At 38.3% G+C, this 18,022-nt stretch overlaps 1 protein-coding gene across 1 annotated transcript in view; it reads right to left on the bottom strand.

Moving 5' to 3' along the window:
* Nucleotides 1-17,800, bottom strand: part of ZNF385B (zinc finger protein 385B) — a 300,716-nt gene extending 282,916 nt beyond the window's left edge. Inside the window, exons 1-2 of the mRNA XM_024766608.1 lie at nt 17,721-17,800; nt 16,704-17,021 (exon numbers count right to left, since the gene is read on the bottom strand). Of these exons, the coding sequence (XP_024622376.1) occupies nt 16,704-17,019 (316 nt within the window). The 5' untranslated portion in view covers nt 17,020-17,021; nt 17,721-17,800. The remainder of the gene's footprint in view (nt 1-16,703; nt 17,022-17,720) is intronic.
* Between the last annotated feature and the right edge of the window lie 222 nt (nt 17,801-18,022).

Raw genomic sequence — 18,022 nt, 5'->3', positions numbered from 1 at the left:
AACACCCATCCCGTGGTCAGTTGTAACACTGTACGAGGATGCCTAACTTGGAACAATGCCCAACAACCTCCTTGGCTGGGATGCGGCCGAGTATGAAAGTAGAACTCCTGTATGAAAAAAGGTGGTCAATCAGTGACAACACACTCATCCCACTGTGAGAATCTGAACTCAATAATGTTAAGTTTCTGTTGAGCCAGCTACTGAAAGCCTTTCTCCCTTAGATAAGCTTAAAATAGGTAACGCTTCTATTCTAAGACACCTATATTTTAAGTGTGCCTTTGATGATTCAAATCACTCAGCCACCCAAACACTTACCATGATTGTCTTTAATTTTTAAATCTTAAAATCTTAAATGTTTAAGAGCTAAAAACCAAGACTTGATGTAAAATAACATTTGTCTGTTAATAAATACGATACATGTAAAAGTTCATAGTCCAAAGTATTCTTAAAGCAAAAGACTATCTGCTCTTCACTAAAATAGGGCCAAGCACTCCTTTTAATTCTTTGTTTCAAACTCCTTTATATATCAATTCCTTAGAGCTCTGGGCTTATATAATCAACACCCTTCTTTAACGCTTTTACACCACATGTACAGAATACAGAGCTGTTCTATAAGGACTTTTTCAGGTGACCTTAGGGGTAGTTCTAGATTTCTGACACCATCCATAATGGCTAGGCTCTATCTCAAAGCATTTTGGGGGGTTGGAGTTATAACTTGAGGCTTCATCCTATTTCCATATTGCTGTATTCTCTCTCATTCATAAGGAATTTCAACCTCAATAAGCCCTGCAATATAAATCTCAGTTGAATTTACCTGGGGAGTACAGATAAGGGGCACTAACTCTATTCTTGTTTGGAAGAATAAAATTCGGATTTTGCAAAATGCTTAGAAACTTACAGTGATCAATACTGGATAAGACAAAGAGTTGGAAAAGTAGATATATATTCCTTCTACTGTGTCATCATTGGGTCTGAATTATTCCAAGAGGTAATTCCTGTGTTCTCTCAAAAGGATCTGGGATTATACCAAGGAAATCAAATGCTCTATTTTCAATGATCTCATTTGGTATATTTTGACCAAGACTTTTCCCCTCTGAGTCTTCTTAGAAAACTATAGGCAGTTATATGGGCTCTATCTAATAAATGAGCTACATAATAATTCTTCCATGAAAAGATTTTTATGGACTTATAAGAGGTCTAGGGAAATAAGTGCATTGTAAATAATCTAACCCACCTGCCTCCACACTGAAATGCTTTATCTACCTAGTGCACTTACTGGTAGAAACTGATACTCACTGATACATCGATGATTTGTTATACTTTCACCATGGTATTTATATTTTGCAAAAGATTTCTTGGTTAAATTTTAAGTGGCACACTGACTCAACAGAAATGAAGCAAAAGAAAGTATTTTAAACCATATGTTTCTACAGCAAAAGTAAAAGATATTATATTGATGAATGCTAGCCCTATCTCTGCATCTATCACACAAACTTAAGTTTGCATCATTAACCCTCTGTGTATTTAATATCTCTTAAAATGGACTATAATTTTTTCCAGACAAGGGGAAACATTAAGGTATTTAAGTTGTATGTTTAAGTCCTGAAAACTGGAGAAAAATCTCCCCTACCCTTTCCTCTCTCTCTCTCCCTCCCTTTCTCCCTCTCCCTCTCTCCTCTCTCTCTTTCTCTCTCCTTCTCCCTCTCCCCCTCTCCCTCTCTCCTCTCTCTCCTTTTCCCTCTCCCTCTCTCTCCCCTCTCTCTCCCTCTCTCCTCTCTCCTCTCTCTCTCTCTCCCTCTGTCTCTCTCTCTCCCTCTCTCCTCTCTCTCTCTCTCTCTCCCTCTCCCTCTCTCTCACACATACACACACACAAACACCCTGATACCTCCCCTATATATTCTACCTAAGGCATAGAAGATGCTCAAAAAAAGTCTGTCAAATGAACATGTTCCTGCCCACACACATTCTAACCTCTTTGTATTTCTTTGCTTTCCATACTCTTTAATAAATTCCAGCAAATGTGGTGGGATTAGGAATAAGGCAAGTATCTTATTTTCAGTATACCTGTGGCACCATCTTGTGGTAGATCTACAGTGTTGCAGTTTCAAGCTTAATTTCCAAGTTCAAAAATGTCTGAGAAAATGCTTTTGAGGATAAATTTTACATTTTAAATATATATGAGGTGCAGCGTAAGAAATCTGGCTTATGTATTTTAATAACCCACATACATTTTTTAATAGTCTTAATACCTATCACAATGCCCTGACCCTAGAAGCTGTTTCTTGAATGTAGAATAGGAATGAGAATTAGAGAACATTAGAAAGGAAGGGGAAAAAACCAGCTGAAGATCCTGGAGGCATCAAAGAGAAGCACAGAATATGGCAGCAAAGAAAAGTACACAGTATAAAATGCTCCAGCTGACAACCCATTTTCAGATCTTGCTCTCCATTCCCACCTCCAAACCATTACGTCCACTTCCCGTTGCAAAACCCATCCTTACTTTCTCCCCTTTGTCCCCACAGTGTCCTCAACTTAAAATCTACTCAAATTCAGTTCAGAATCCCTAAGGCCAAATGAAAGATGCCACGTCTCACACCAAGACGCAGAGTCTATTTTTCTACCAGTTGAATTTGTCGTGGTCTTGTGACCAGCTCTGACCAAAAGAACACAGTGGCTGCAGCTTCTGCTCTTGCTGTCCAGCAATGCTGCTCTGTGACCCATGTGTGATTGAAGCCTATCTAACCTTGTCCAGCAGGAGAGTCTACTGGCGAGAATGACCCAGCCTGCAGCCAGCATCAACTGTTAGATGTTGTGTGCATGAGGCCACCTGAGACCACCCAACCCAGATGAGGTGCCAGCTGCCTGCAGCTGCGTGACTGACCTCCAGTGAGTCCCGGACGAGAACCACCTAGCTGACACCAGCCCCAATCTCTGACCCACAGAATCATGATTCAAATTTAAAAATGTAAAAAAAAAAATTCTAAAGGCTTCTGCCAACCTTCGCAAATTCTCTGGTCTTTCTAATCCTCTCACTCAGTTTCAGGCACGTCTCAGCTCTTTAGACATGTCAAGCTTTTTCTCAATTTAAGATTTTAAACATTCCCTTTACTCCCTTTGAATCACTTTTCTCCACTCTCTTTGCTTGATTAACTCCTGTTTAATCTTAAAAGATTAACTTTAAATGAGATTAGAAATTTGGAATAAATTGAAGGTGGGAGAGAAAATGGGCATTTTAGTTAGTATACAAATGGAAAAAATCAAACACTGAAAATAAGGAAAAAATCCTGAATTCTTTTCATTTTTACTTTGTGAAGAATTTGTTGTAAAAATATTATGAGAGGTAATATATATAGAGAGATGGATCTTAGATTTTGAATTTTTTTGTGTGGCCTTAGGAAAGGGCTCCAAATCTCTCTTACTCTTGGTGTCTTTATCTATGTGAGGACAGTCATACATATCCTGTTGAGTTTTGAGGCCTAAAGCCATTATTTCAATCTTTTCATGATAACCTCTATCTCCAGTGCACCTCAGATCAAGTGCAGATGTGTCTCTCTTGCCACAATTCAACAGAACCTCCATGCTCTCGGCCTGATCTCACATGTACCATCCATTGCCAAAGGCACGATCACAGGTCACCCCCTAAGAGAGAATCCCTTGCCATTCTGAGAAAATATGGATCCTTAAAGCCCCAGAATAAAATCAATCCTCCCTCCTATAATCCTTGGGGCAGTTTGATTCTCCATGACAGATACATACCTTTCCTAAGGACACAAGGAGAACAAAATGTCAAGTTAACGTTTATTACTTTATCTGGTGATTTACCTGCTTCTGATTGGAAGGGGGAGAATCATGTATCACTGGATGAGATGTGGGGAAGTCCTCTGAACAGTAAAAGCCAGACTTACCACATAAACATGCTACAGCCAGAGAGAACTGAAGGCCCCGGTTTTCTGATTCAACTTGCACATCAGGTACATTCTCTGTGCAGAAGTAACCTATAAGCACACACCAGGCAAATTCTGTCCCTCCCAGCTGATGTCTATAGATGGGAGGCAATAACACCATGGTGAGGAATCAGGCTGCAGAACTAGGCTGCCATGTTCCAAATCCTAGCCTTGCCTCTTTTGGCTACTACCTAACCTCTTTATTCCTCATTCACATTGTCCATTATAATAATAATACCTTCCTCACAAATCTGCTGAGAGGCTTCAAATGAGATAACCTCCACAGCGCCATACCTGGCACAAGGTAAGGCCACATTGACTCACATAACCACAGCCTTTCAGTCTACCTTCACTGTTTTTATGATACTGTAGGAGGTGCAGAGTTGCTTAGAAAGCTCTCAGGAGGGGTGGGGATTGGTTGATGGGGCTGGGTGGCTATATCATTCTATTTCCATGACATCATCCCTCTTTTTCCATGGGTCAGTGGATGCCCCAGAGGAAGACAGGAGCATGAGGTCACCTTTCCCTTCCCTGACCATTTCCCAATTACAAATTTATTTAAAGTAAGAAGCTCCTGGGACTTCTCTGGTGGTGCAGTGGTTAAGAATCCACCTGCCAATGCAGGGGACACGGGCTCGAGCCCTGGTCCGGGAAGATCCCACATGCCGCGGAGCAACTAAGCTCGTGAGCCACAACTGCTGAGCCTGTGTGCTGCAACTACTGAAGCCCACGCGTCTAGAGCCTGTGCTCCATAACAAGAGAAGCCACCACGATGAGAAGCCCACACACCGCAATGAAGAGTAGCCCCCACTCGCTGCAACCAGAGAAAGCCCACGCACAGCAACGAAGACCCAATGCAGCCAAAAATAAATAAATAAAATTAATTAATTAAAAAAAAAAACCTTGATGCTAAAATAAATAAAGAAGCTCCTTTTCTGGGTATAAATCCTCCTCCATTCGGTTAGTGTTGTCAAAGTGTGATTTTTGGACCAGGAGCTTCCACATCATCTGGGAACTTGTTAGAAATGCAACTTCTCAGGCTTCACCCCCTGGCCTACTGAATCAGAAACTATGAAAATGGAGCCCAGGACTTTGCATTTCAACCCACCCTCCAGGTGATTCTGATGCACGCCAAATTTTGAGAACCACTGGGTTAAATTATCAGTCATTAATGCATCCAATTTCTCTAAATTTCTTAAGCTCAGATCCATCTCAGAGAATGAGAATGGTGATTGGAATAGGGATGGTGGAGAAATATTATAGCGATGGGCACTCAGGATAAAGAATAGGTCTCAGCCTTTGACAGCAGAGGGCAGGATGAGGGTCACTAGCCACTCTAGAGAGAAAATGAATGTGGTCCATTTTGTCCGGGATTGGGAAGCTGTGTGTGGGTTATGGAAAATAATCTCTGTGCATTTGGGAGGTAACCTGGGCAAATAGTACCTAAGCTAGGATGTCTGGACTTGTTGGGGAGGCTTCTGGTTGATGAAAACCAGAGTAGGATATAAAGAGAACTCAGGAGAGCTCTGAATCACAGCTGTCGCTGATTTGTTTTTACATGTGTGTTTGAGCAGCTGTGTTTTTCCTATGCCTCTGATCCCATGGGACAAGGATGACTCTTCTCCCTCTTCCAGCTCCTTTCGTTATAGTTTGCCAAACGTTCCTCCTTTGCCCCCACTCATACTCATTCCAATAAGAATAAAGTATTTATAGTTTATCCCAACATGCATTTTTTACATTGCTGTCCCCTCTACCTGGAATGTTGTTTTTCCTTGAATAACTTGAAACTCATTTTTTAAAATTCACTGCAAATATCACCTCCTCTAGGAAGCCTTCTCTGATCTTCATAAAGTTGACCATCCCTTTCTCTGTGCCACATTTACTTTATATGTAGATCATCATTGTTCTTAGCATATCATTGTCATTCATTTATTTATATATCTGTCCTCTCTCGACACTTAAGAAAAGAGATTGTATTTTTCTAATCTCTGTAGATACTTGATAATTTTTAAAAAGCAAAACCCCAAAATTTGTGTTCATTATCATATCTGATAATGCTACCAGAATACAGGTGTTTTAGGTGATACCTTTATTATGAATTTTTAACTGAAATTTTTATTGAGATAATTATTCACATGCAGTTGTATGAAATAATACAGGGAGTTCCATTGAACACTTCAGCCATCTTCCACTGATGGTAACATTTTGTAAAATTATAGGATAGTATCACAACCAGGATGTCGGCATGGATACAATCTACCAATCCTATGCAGATTTCCCCAGTTTTACTTGTATTCATGTGCATATGTGTGTGTGTATGCGTGTGTTTGTCACCTGTGTGGGTCGTGAATCCACCACCACAGGATCCCTCATGTTGACCTTTTATAATCACACCCACTTCCCTCCTGACACCTGTTCCCAGCCTTAACTCCCAGGAACCACTAATCTGTCCTCCACTTCTAAAATTTTGTCATTTCAAAAATGTTGTACAAATGGACTCACAGTATGTAACTTTGTGGGATTGATTTTTTTCACTTAGCATAATTCTGTAGAGATTCATCCAAGTTGTTGCAAGAATCAATAGTTCATTCCTTTTTATTATGGAGTACTATTCCATGGTATGGATGTACCACATGTTAACAATTTACCCCCCAAAAATATGCAGGTCAAATCCTGGAACCTTTGAATATTACCTTATTTGGAAAAAGGATCTTTACAGATGTGATTGAGTTAAGAATTTTGAGATGAAGACATAATCTTGCATTATCCAGGGGTCCCTAAATCTAACTGTAAGTATCCTTATAAGAGAAAAGCAGAGGGAGGTTTGAAACAGACAGAAAAGAAGACACAGACACACAGAAGAGAAAGTGATGTGAAGACAGAGGCAGAGATTGAATTGATGCAGCCACCAGCCCAGGGATGCCCGGGCAGCCAGCAGAAGATGCAAGAGACAAGAAATGGATTCTCCCTATGTATTGCCCATGGAGGGAGTATGGCCCTGCAAATTTCAGACTTATAGACTCCAGAACTTAAAGAGGATGAATTTCTATTGTTTTAGGCTGCCAAGTTTGTGTTAATTTGTTATAGCAGCCTCAGAAAACTAATATAGAGTTGTTCATAGTTTTTGGCTATTACAAATAATGCTGCTATGAAATTCATATACAGGTTTTTGTGAGAACGTATATTTTCATTTCTCTGGAATACATTCCCAAGAGTACAATTTCTGGGTCGAATGGTGATTTCATGTTTTGTCTTACAAGAAACCTCTAAACTGTTTTCTAGAAGGGGCTGTACCATTTTACATTTCCATTAGTAATGTACGAGTGATCGATTTACTCTTCAGCCTTGTCACGTTTAGTGTTGTCACTATTTCTTCTTTTAGCCATTCTGACAGGTATATTGTAAAACCTCATTGTGGTTTTATTTTGCATTTCCCTGATGACTAATGATGCTGAACATATTTTCATGCACTTATTTCTCATCTGTACATTCTCTTCAGTGAAATTTTTCTTCCTATCTTTTGCCCATTTTCTAATTGGATTGTTTGTTTTTTTACTGTTGAGTTTTGATAGTTCTTTATGTACTCTAGATCCTTTGTTTGATATGTGGTTTGTACATATTTTCTACCATCTGTAGCTTATATTTTCATTCTTTTCCCATGGTATTTTACAAAGCAAAAGTTCTTAATTTTGAATGAAGTCTAATTTATCAGTTTTCCTTTTATGGATCATGTATTTGGTGTCAAGTCAGAACTCTTTGCCTAGCCCTAGGTCCCAGAGATTTTCTTCCATTTTTTCCCCTAAAAGTTTTATATTTTTATGTTTTACATTTAAATACATGATCCATTTTGGTTAATTTTTGTATATGGTATAAAATTTAGGTCAAAGTTTTTTTTTGGGGGGGAGGGTTGTTTTTATTTTTTCTATTGTTTTGTTTATAGATGTGTAATTGCCCCAGCACCATTTGTTGAAAAGACTATTTTTCTTTCACTGAATTGATTTTGAATTGTCAAGAGTCAATTGAGCATATTTGTGTGGATCTACAGTTCTGGATTCTGTAGTTTTTTCCATTGATCTATGCGTCTATACCGCCACAAAAAAACAAACAAAAAACAAAACCCTGGGCTTCCCTGGTGGTGCAGTGGTTGAGAGTCTGCCTGCCGATGGAGGGGCCGCAGGTTCGTGGCCCAGTCCAGGAAGATCCCACATACCGCGGAGCGGCTGGGCCCGTGAGCCATGGCCACTGAGCCTGCGCGTCCGGAGCCTGTGCTCCGCAACGGGAGAGGCCACAACAGTGAGAGGCCCGCGTACCGTAAAAAATAATAATAATAAAAATAAAGCAAATAAATAAATAAAATAAAAAACAAAACCCAGGGCTTCCCTGGTGGCGCAGTGGTTGAGAGTCCGCCTGCCAATGCAGGGGACACGGGTTCATGCCCCGGTCCAGGAAGATCCCACATGCCGCAGAGTGTCTGGGCCCTTGAGCCATGGCCGCTGAGCCTGCGCATCCGGAGCCTGTGCTCCGCAACGGGAGAGGCCGCAACAGTGAGAGGCCTGCATACCGCAAAAAAAAAAAAAACCCAACAGCTTTGATTACTTCAGCTACATAGTAAGCCTTGATATTGGGTAGAGATTTTTCCTACTTTATTTCTTCTTTGTCAAGATTGTTTTAGCTGTAGGGCCTGTGTTTTTCTATATAATTTTAGATTAAGCTTGTCTATGTATACAATAAATCTTGCTAGGGTTTTGAAGGAATCTCATGAAACCTATAGATCAATTTAGGGAGAACTGACATTTTAACTATGCTGAGTTTTCCAATTCATGAATATGGTATATCTTTCTATTCATTTATGTCTTCTTTGATTTCTTTTCTTAACATTTTGTGATTTTCAGCATACAGATTCTGTACATGTTTTTTACAGTATGTATCTAAATATTTCATTTTTGAGGAGTGATTATAAATGACATTGTGCTTTTAAGTTTAAGTTTCCGTGTGTTCACTTTTAGTGATATATAAAGATATGCAACTGGTTTTTCTGAGTTCTCTATCCTGTAAAGTTTCATAGATTCTTTGGGATTTATATATGGACCATCATGTCATCTGCAAAGAAAGATTTTATTTCTTCCTTTACAATCTGTATGCCTTTTATTTATTTATTCTTGCCTTACTATGGTGCCTACAATTTCCAGCACTATGTCGAATAAAAGAGGTGAGAATGGACAAACTTACCTTGCTCTTGATCTCAGGGAAAAGCAGTCTTTCACCATTAAAAATGATGTTAGCTATAGACTGTTTTGTAGATGTTCTTTATTAAATTGAGGCAATTCCCCTCTATTTCTAACTTGCTGAGAGTTTTTATCAAAAATGAGTATTGGGTTTTCTCAAATGCTTTTATGGCAACAACTGATATGATCATATGATTTTCTTCTTTAGCTATTGACATGGTATTTTATATTTATTGGTTTTCAAATGTTGAACCAGTCTTGCAAATCTGGAATAAATCCCACTTGATCATGGTGTATAATTAGTTTTACACATTGGTGGATTCAGTTTGTTGATATTTTGTTGAGAATTTTTCAGTCTAAGTTCATGAGAGATATTAGTCTGTAGTTTTCTTTTTTTTATTTTTTATTTGTCTGCTTTTGGTATCAGGGTAACACTGACCTCATAAAATAAATTGGGAAGTGTTTCCTCCTCTTCTATTTTCTGAAAGAAATTGTGTAAAATTGATGTTCTTTAAATGCTTGGTACAGTTTTCCAGTAAAACCATGTAGATCTAGAAATTTCTTTTGGGGTGCTTTGTAATTATGAATTCAACTTATATGATCATTATAGATTGCCTTATCTTGGTTGCATTTGGTAGTTTATGGTTTCTGAAGAACTGGTTCATTCTTCTAAGTTATCAAATTTCTGAACATAAGTTTTTTATAGTATTTACTTATTTTGGATCCACCCGGACCGGGGCACGAACCCGTGTCCCCTGCATTGGCAGGCGGACTCTCAACCACTGCGCCACCAGGGAAGCCCTATTATATTTTTAATTGCTGCAAATTCTGTAGTAATATCATCTATTTCATCTGTGTCTTCTTTCTTTTTCATCTTTGTCAGTCTTACTAGAGGCTTGTAAATTTCATTGATCTTTTTCAAAAAGCCAATTTTCTATTTGTTTCCTCTGGTTCTCATTTCTCTGTTTCTCTTTTCTTGTCATCACATGGGTTACTTGAACATTTTTTAGGACTCCATCTTGATTTATTTATATTCTCTTTGATTGTATTGCTTTCTATAGTTTTCAGAGTGGTTTATATGGGTATTACAATATACATACTTATGGCAATCTACTGGTATCATCATTTAGCTACTTCAAATGAAGTACAAAAACCTTACTTCCATTTAGGTCCCTTTAACTTCCACTTTTAATCATTATTATCTTGAGTATCATATGGTTAAATTTCATTTCAATCATCAAATATGTTTTATAAAACTTATGAGGAAAAGGATTGTGTGGGGATTAATTTTACGTATCAACTTGACTGGGTCACAGGATGCCCAGATATTTGGTCAAACACTATTCTGGGTGTTTCTCTGAGTTTGTTTTTGGATAAATTTCACATTTGTGTGTGTGTAGCTTTTATTCTGAAAGCAATGAGGAACACTGAAACATTTTGAACAAGAATTATACGAACAATCTTTCATGACAGAATGTACTTCCTTGCAGCACTGCACAGTCAGTGTTTACCAGGATGACAGGAAGATCACAGTCATGGTAATAAGGAGGGCCTAGGAGATGTGCTGGGAAAAGTTAACAAATGAGAAATTTTCATTACAAGAGTGTCCTTAGAATGAACATACACACACATATATGTATGCATATATAACTATATAAATTCCTATTGATCTGTTACATACTCTTATGAAAATGATTTAATAATGGTATATCTACACAGTTCCATCACGATTTCAAACCTTCAGTAAAATACACTACCCACAAATCTACAAAGTTGATAAGATTTTGGGGATCATTAAAGAAGCCCACATTTGCCTTAATATTAGGCAGAGAAAAGAGAACATAGGGAGCAGTAGAGAAAAAAAAAATTCCCCAAATTCAAAAAGAACACGGAATTAAAGTAAGATCTGTCCAATGGATTCTCTTTGGGAACTTACAGAAAGACCTAGAATTACGAATAAATGTGGAAGTGGTTCTCCAAACTTTGTTTTGTCTAAAAAATAAAGGAAAAGGTATTTCAAAATGTTGGAGAACTTAAACACAAGAAAATTGGGGCTATATAATATTTTTAAAGAATCAATTATGTTCAAATTAAGGCTGTACTGAACACAATTTTTTAAAAATTTTTATTGAAGTATAGTTGATTTACAGTATCATGTAAGTGTCAGGTATACAGCACAGCGATTCAGTTATGCATATAACTGAATCGCTGTGCTGTATACCTAAAACTTTTAGGTTGCTTTCATGTCTTGGCTATTGTAAACAATGCTTCAATGAATATTGAGGTGCAAGTATCTTTTCAAATTATGGTTTTCTCCGGATATATGCCCATGAGGAGGATTGCAGGATCATATGGTAGCCCTATTTTTAGTTTTTTTAAGGAACATCCATACTGTTTTCCAAGTGGCTGCACCAATTTACATCCCCATCAACAGTGTAGGAGGGTTCCTTTTTCTCCACACCCTCTCCAGCATTTATTATTTATAGACTTTTTGATGATGGCCATTCTGACTGGTGTGAGATGATACCTTCATTGTAGTTTTGATTTGCATTTCTCTAATAATTAGAGATGTTAAGCATCTTTTCATGTGTCTGTTGGCCGTCTGTATGTCTTGTTTGGAGAAATGTCTATTTAGGTCTTCTGCCCATTTTCTGATTGGGTTGTTTGTTTTTTTGATATTGAGCTGTATGAGCTGTTTATATATTTTGGAAATTAAGCCCATTGTTTGCAACCCATTCTGTAGGTTATCTCTTCATTTTGTTTACTATTTCCTTTGCTGTGCAAAAGCATTTAAGTTTAATTAGGTCCCATTTGTTTATTTTTATTTCCATTACTCTAGGAGACGGATTCAAAATGATATTGCTGCAATTTATGTTTAATTTCATATTTGAATCTATAAACTCAGTAAAACAAATTCCTCTCTCTAATATGGATGGGCCTCATCCAGTCAGTTGCAGGCCTGAATAGGACAAAAGACTGGCCTTCCCCTGAATAAGAGGGAATTCCTCCTGCCTAACTGCCTTCGACATGGGCTATCAATTTTTTCCTGCCTTCCAACTTAAACTGAAACATCAGCTTTTCCTGGGTCTCAAGCCTGCCAGTCTTTGGACTGAAACTACACCATCAGCTCCCCTGGGTCTCTAGCTTTCTGACTGCAGATCTTAGGACTTGTCAGTCTCCATGATCATATGAACCAATTCCTTTAATAAATATTCTTATTATATATGTATATATACACCACACACACACATATATATATGTATGTATGTGTGTGTGTGTGTGTGTGTGTGTGTGTGTGTGTGTGTATATATACATATTGCTTCTGTTTCTCTGGAGAACCCTTACTGATACAGTTTGTTCTATGATTCATTCTTTTATCATTTCCTCTCTATTTGAAAAGCTTCCTTTAGCCAATCTTTAAAAGTAAACTGCTAATGATAAATTCCTTTGTATCTTACAAAACTTCATCTGCGTGTGAAGGATCCCTATTTAAGCTATTTAAGCTCTCTTTGCTTCCCCTCTGATTCTTCCTTCTGTAGCCCAGAGTGTTCTAAAATAGTTTTAGGTAAACTCTAAGAATCTTCCTGTTCTTCCATAAGGAACACACTAAATTCTAAATTTAGTGAAAGAACTACCAATGTTTGGGGGTCAATCACCTCTTATTCAGAAAAATGGCTCAAGTCTCAACCACCACCCTGTGGACACCACTCCTACCCTGGCAACCCCAAAACCACAATAAGACTGACAGAGAGGAGGGGAAGTTCCCTCTGAAATGAAGTTCTTGGAAGGTTATGTCTACTACCATATCTTTTCTCCTTTGGGGAGGAGATGTGCTACTATTTTTCTCCCTGTATTAATCTGCTAGGGCTATTGTAACAAAGTACCACAAACTGGGTGGCTTAACAATACAAATTTATCATCTCACAGTTCTGGAGGCTAGAAGTCCAAAATCAAGTTACTGTACGGTGGGTTCTTTCTGAGGGTTCTAAGGGAATGATCAGTTCCAGGGCTCTCTCCTCAGCTTGAAGACAATTATCTTCTCCCTGTGTTTTCATATCATCTTCCCTATGTGTGCATCTGTCTCTATGTCTAGATTTCCCCTTTTTATAAGGACACCAGTCATATTGGATTAGAGTCAACCCTAATGGCCTCATTTTAATTTAATTTCCTCTGTAAGACTTTATCTCCAAATAAGGTCACATTCTGAAGTACTGGGGATTAGGACTCTAATATATCTTTTTGCGGGGGAGGGGGGATAAGTCCCTAAAGCCAAGTGATGGGCAAAAAAGGGAGATAGGCATTTTGTTCCCTGATTAAGTACCTGCTTTGTCAGTGGACTTGCCAGCCTCCTCTGTGCTACCTGAGCAGGCAAGAGAAATGTGGCGAGAAGCCCCCTACCTCCACCTACTGCACCTCTACCTGCCTGGGCCCTAGCGGCTCTAGGTTTTCAAGAGGAATGTTAGTTGTCAGATGGATTCTGCACATGATCTCAAGCCCCAAGAGTTGGTACACAGATGAGAGAAGAGGAAGATGCAGCTAAATCTCAGGGACTCCCAATGTCTAAGGGACCATTTGAGGGGAGCTCTTCATCCATAAGGTCTGATAAGAGCATCTGTGACCCACAGAGACAACCAGAATAGTAATTACCTACCAAGAATAGCATTACAACTTTGTCAAAGCTGTAAAGTAAGGACACCTCCACCCCTCCATCCCTCCATGGTTTCCCACCACCTGGGCAGAAGGGCAGGCAGAGGGAGGGGTGGCGGGAGAGCCGACTGTGCCCCACCTTCCACTCTAAATGTCAGTCCATCTAACCAAATCTTAATTTGGCTATGAAATGGATGTTTTTATAAGTAGAACTGTCTTCTAAATCAGAGTCCCTCTGAATACACAAATGTGAAAAGTTATGGTCTGAGAAGGTGTTTAAGTGAGCTGCTACCCAGTAGGAAATAGATATTCGATTGATCAAAACTGAGGAAAGTGACTGGAAACAAATAAAACCATGTCAGGCTGACTCCTCATCGAGTTGAGACTCTAAACAGTAGATAATGTGCACACGCACACATAACAGGACTAAGGTATATTCCACTCTAGTTCCTGCTGTTTCGCTTAGCATGATCCCACAGGCAGTTTTACCTTTCATTAGGTATTCTTCAGAAATACAATTTTTAACGACTATGGTTTCTATCATTCATCTTATAAATGTACTATAACGTATTTAACTTTTCTCCTATTGGACATTCAGGATGCAGCTAATATTTTGGAATTATAAATCATGTCATAATCATCTTTGTACATACATCTATGTCCAATGTCTAGTTCAAAGAGGGAACATTGTTATACCTACTTTTTCTTTCAGATGGGAGGATTATGCTAACCAGTTTCAGAGGTTAAGTGACTTGCCTTCATCATATGTTAAACCCAAATCTTCTGAGAATGAATCACTGACTATATTATCAGCATATGAAAACTGTCCTTTGTGCCTAATATAAAACTTGAAAAGCTGTCTCATTTTCTTACCCATTTTCCTATATATTAATATATTGTGTTATATACTAGTTGATGAGCTATGTTTTATTTATAGAATATATCCATAATATTCTGTGTATGTCTTAGCTAAATGTATTTATATCAGCTAGCTAATTTCATTAGTATGGGAGAAAAATGGAGAAATTCATGAATTGGAGCTTTACATGTCTGTTTTCAAAACCCATCAGAGAAAGGTAGTTTGCCATGATAAAAACCATTTGTGACCACAAATATATTACAGCATATTGGTTTGAATTTAACCTGAGTTTATTGCATGGTAGAAAAGAGCAGCAAAGTAGTGATGAAGAATTATGGCTTCACTATTAATTATATATGGTTGGAACTCTGATCTGCCATTTCCATGCTGTATGAAGCTGGACAAATTTTATCTCTGTGCCTCTGTTCCTAATCTGTAAATTAGGAATAATCTTAGTACCTACCTCAAGGTTCATGAGAAGATTAAACGAGAAAATTCCTGTAAAGCTCTTAGGACCAAAATATGTCCCATAGAAAATGTTCAGTTAATGTTAGCTACTAACATTACCTCTTTTAGAAACCACAGGTTAACCTCAATTTAAACACAGATATTTGGATTCTAACAAATGTAATTCAAACCTTTACTCAGGGCTATTTGCTCTCTGATTTAGATATAAGATAGTCACCAGTTTTTACTCTAACACCAACTATATTTTTAATATGTAAATACACATACATTAATGCATTTGTGAATAACAAATGAATATATGATGATAACAATTATCATCATAACAAGTAAATACAAAACAGAAAAGTTATCTTTCTCTATTGTAATAAGTGTGTATCTTATACCCTATAAGTTCCTTTAAGTTCTTTCACAGCATGGTAAGTACTGACTGAGGAAAATAATTTAATAAAATTAAATTATGTACTGGGTAAAAAGTAATTAGGTTTAGCTTGAAAGAGAAAAATTATTAATTTACAGCAAACACATACAAGCCATTTTTACCGGAGCTTAATATGGATAATGGCATAACTTAACGAAGTCAAAAACTATGCAACAGCACCAAGTGAAATTCCAACAAAGGGCTGCACCGCGTCACCTCACTTCAAGTTGAAGGTTCATTACCAAAGCAAACACTTGCTAGAGAGGAATTTGGAGCTTTTCCTCATATTTAGGAGGAGGCTTATCCTGGCCTCCCAAGTAAACCTGCAGAGGAGGCCTACTTTTTGTAGAAATCTTCACCATGGAAAACAGCACATTTCACATTTTTCTTTAGTTGTGTCACAACTAACAGACCAAAGGCCAGCAATATGAAGGAGGCAGCATTGCCCAAGGATAAGATACAGAGTTTGCAAGACTGTTTAGAATTCAGGGCAGATGCAAGAATGAATCTCCAAGCTTCTGCCTCTATCCAGCCCACAGGAAAGGGTGAGAGGCATGAGGCAGGGAAAGTGCTTGCGGTGGTGCTGGAGCTCAGAGGTAAGCCTTGCTGGTTTTGGCAATGGCTGTTCCTATTGTTAGAACACCACCGGCACGCTGAATATAACACGTCTAGCGCACAAGATTAATGCTCCTTTCCTGCATCATGGATGTTATAAATAAAACTGGAGCTTTTTATATACCACCTAATTGTACGCTACTCAACGGAAAGCAGAGCAAGAAAGCCAAAGAAAGCCTAATTCTGCAAAGAGGAGAAAAAAATTGATATCACTGATCCATTTTAAACACATTTCAAAATAGAATAAGGACTGTTCACAAACTATAGAGATACAGAACTATGTCAATGGGCTGATATACACATTTTATGTTTATATATATTTGTGTCTAGTATAATATATATTAAAACAATAAAAAAATGTATCCTAAGAAGTAATAGACAGCTCTTGGATTTTACCTGTAGGGAAAAGAATATACATTGTGGTAGTAGTTTTAAGGGGAAAGAGAAGCCTTGCTCTAAATCCTTCATTTTCTAGAACAGAAGCACGTCTCCCAGCAGGAAACGGGCCCCCAGGCCCTCCCACCTACCTGTGCTGGTGTAAGTGCTGGGGCTGGCCAGTGGTGGCCCGGAGCCCTGGGCTGGGGGCGGAGGCTGTCCATCGCTCAGCTGCTTGACTCGTTTGCGGTGAGATTTGCCATTGTAATGGACTTGGGCCTGGGCTGCAGAGTTTAGCTGGATGTTGCACACCTCACAGAAGGAGAACAGAATTTTCTTTTTCTCTTTACTCAGCTGGTCCTCAGGTCTGTCGTTCTTTATTCCCTTATCTTCAAAGCCCCGTAGAAAAGTTGCCATATTCATAATTCCATCTTCAGGGTAGTTGTCAGGGCTTAAGGAATACTTCATACCTAAAAAAAAAGTACACATGCTTATGAAATATATGCCTTCTTATTTTCTACTATGATTATGATTAATTTCATGGTATGGTTTAAGTTAAAATCTCCTAGATACTCAGTGATCACGCTTGGAAAAAATTATCAAAAGCACTTAACTGAGCAAATACGATCTTTGAACATGTGTTTCCTCTGTCTGGAGCACTTTCCACTCTACCCTTGCCCCTCCTCCCATCACCTCTCAATTCTTTTGCCCTTTAAACTCCTGCTCACCCCTGAGATCTTAGCTGGAGCATTACCCTCTCCTGGAAACCTATCTGACCCTGGAGATAAGGCAGATCCCTGTTTACATGCTCACATCATGCTATGTGACCTCTCTTCAGAACACCTCTCACCATGTGCACGTCATATGTATTTGTACAATTATTTGATTTATGTCTGTTTCCCCAATAGACTGTGAGCTCTGTGGGGGCAGTAACCTCATTTCTGGGTATCCTTTGGGCCTAGAACTGCAAATTTTACATAATAGGCATTCAAATATCTATTGAAGGAAGGAATAAAGGATGCTACGAATCCATACTATGAAAAAGGGTATGTGTAGACATCAAAGTATACATAATACACACACATCTGCACACCTGCCAACAGATACATGCCCTAACTTGGGGAGGAGGTGAATAACAAAGACAAAAACACATTATGTCTGCAACTTACATTGGGTTGTATTCCAAAAGCCTCTTTATAAGTCAGCCAGTGGGAATTTGAACATATTTTCTTACAGATGTAGTGAAACAAACTGTTTTTAGCTGTCCAGATTAGCCCATAAACATCAATTTAATCTCTGATGAGGTTGAAATGCAGAACATCTGAAACACAAAATAATAGAAACACAATATATGGTAATCTAGTAATTGAAATAGAAAAAGAGTAAAACAGACTAAGATAAAATTTTGTTTACTTTTAAGTGCTGATTTTCATTTAGTTAGATAAGGGTATACTGATAAATTATAGCCTAA

Source organism: Neophocaena asiaeorientalis, unplaced genomic scaffold (assembly GCF_003031525.2).
Source record: "Neophocaena asiaeorientalis asiaeorientalis breed wild unplaced genomic scaffold, Neophocaena_asiaeorientalis_V1.1 scaffold113, whole genome shotgun sequence".
Taxonomy (NCBI): domain Eukaryota; kingdom Metazoa; phylum Chordata; class Mammalia; order Artiodactyla; family Phocoenidae; genus Neophocaena; species Neophocaena asiaeorientalis.
This window is presented reverse-complemented; position numbering and strand designations above follow the sequence as displayed.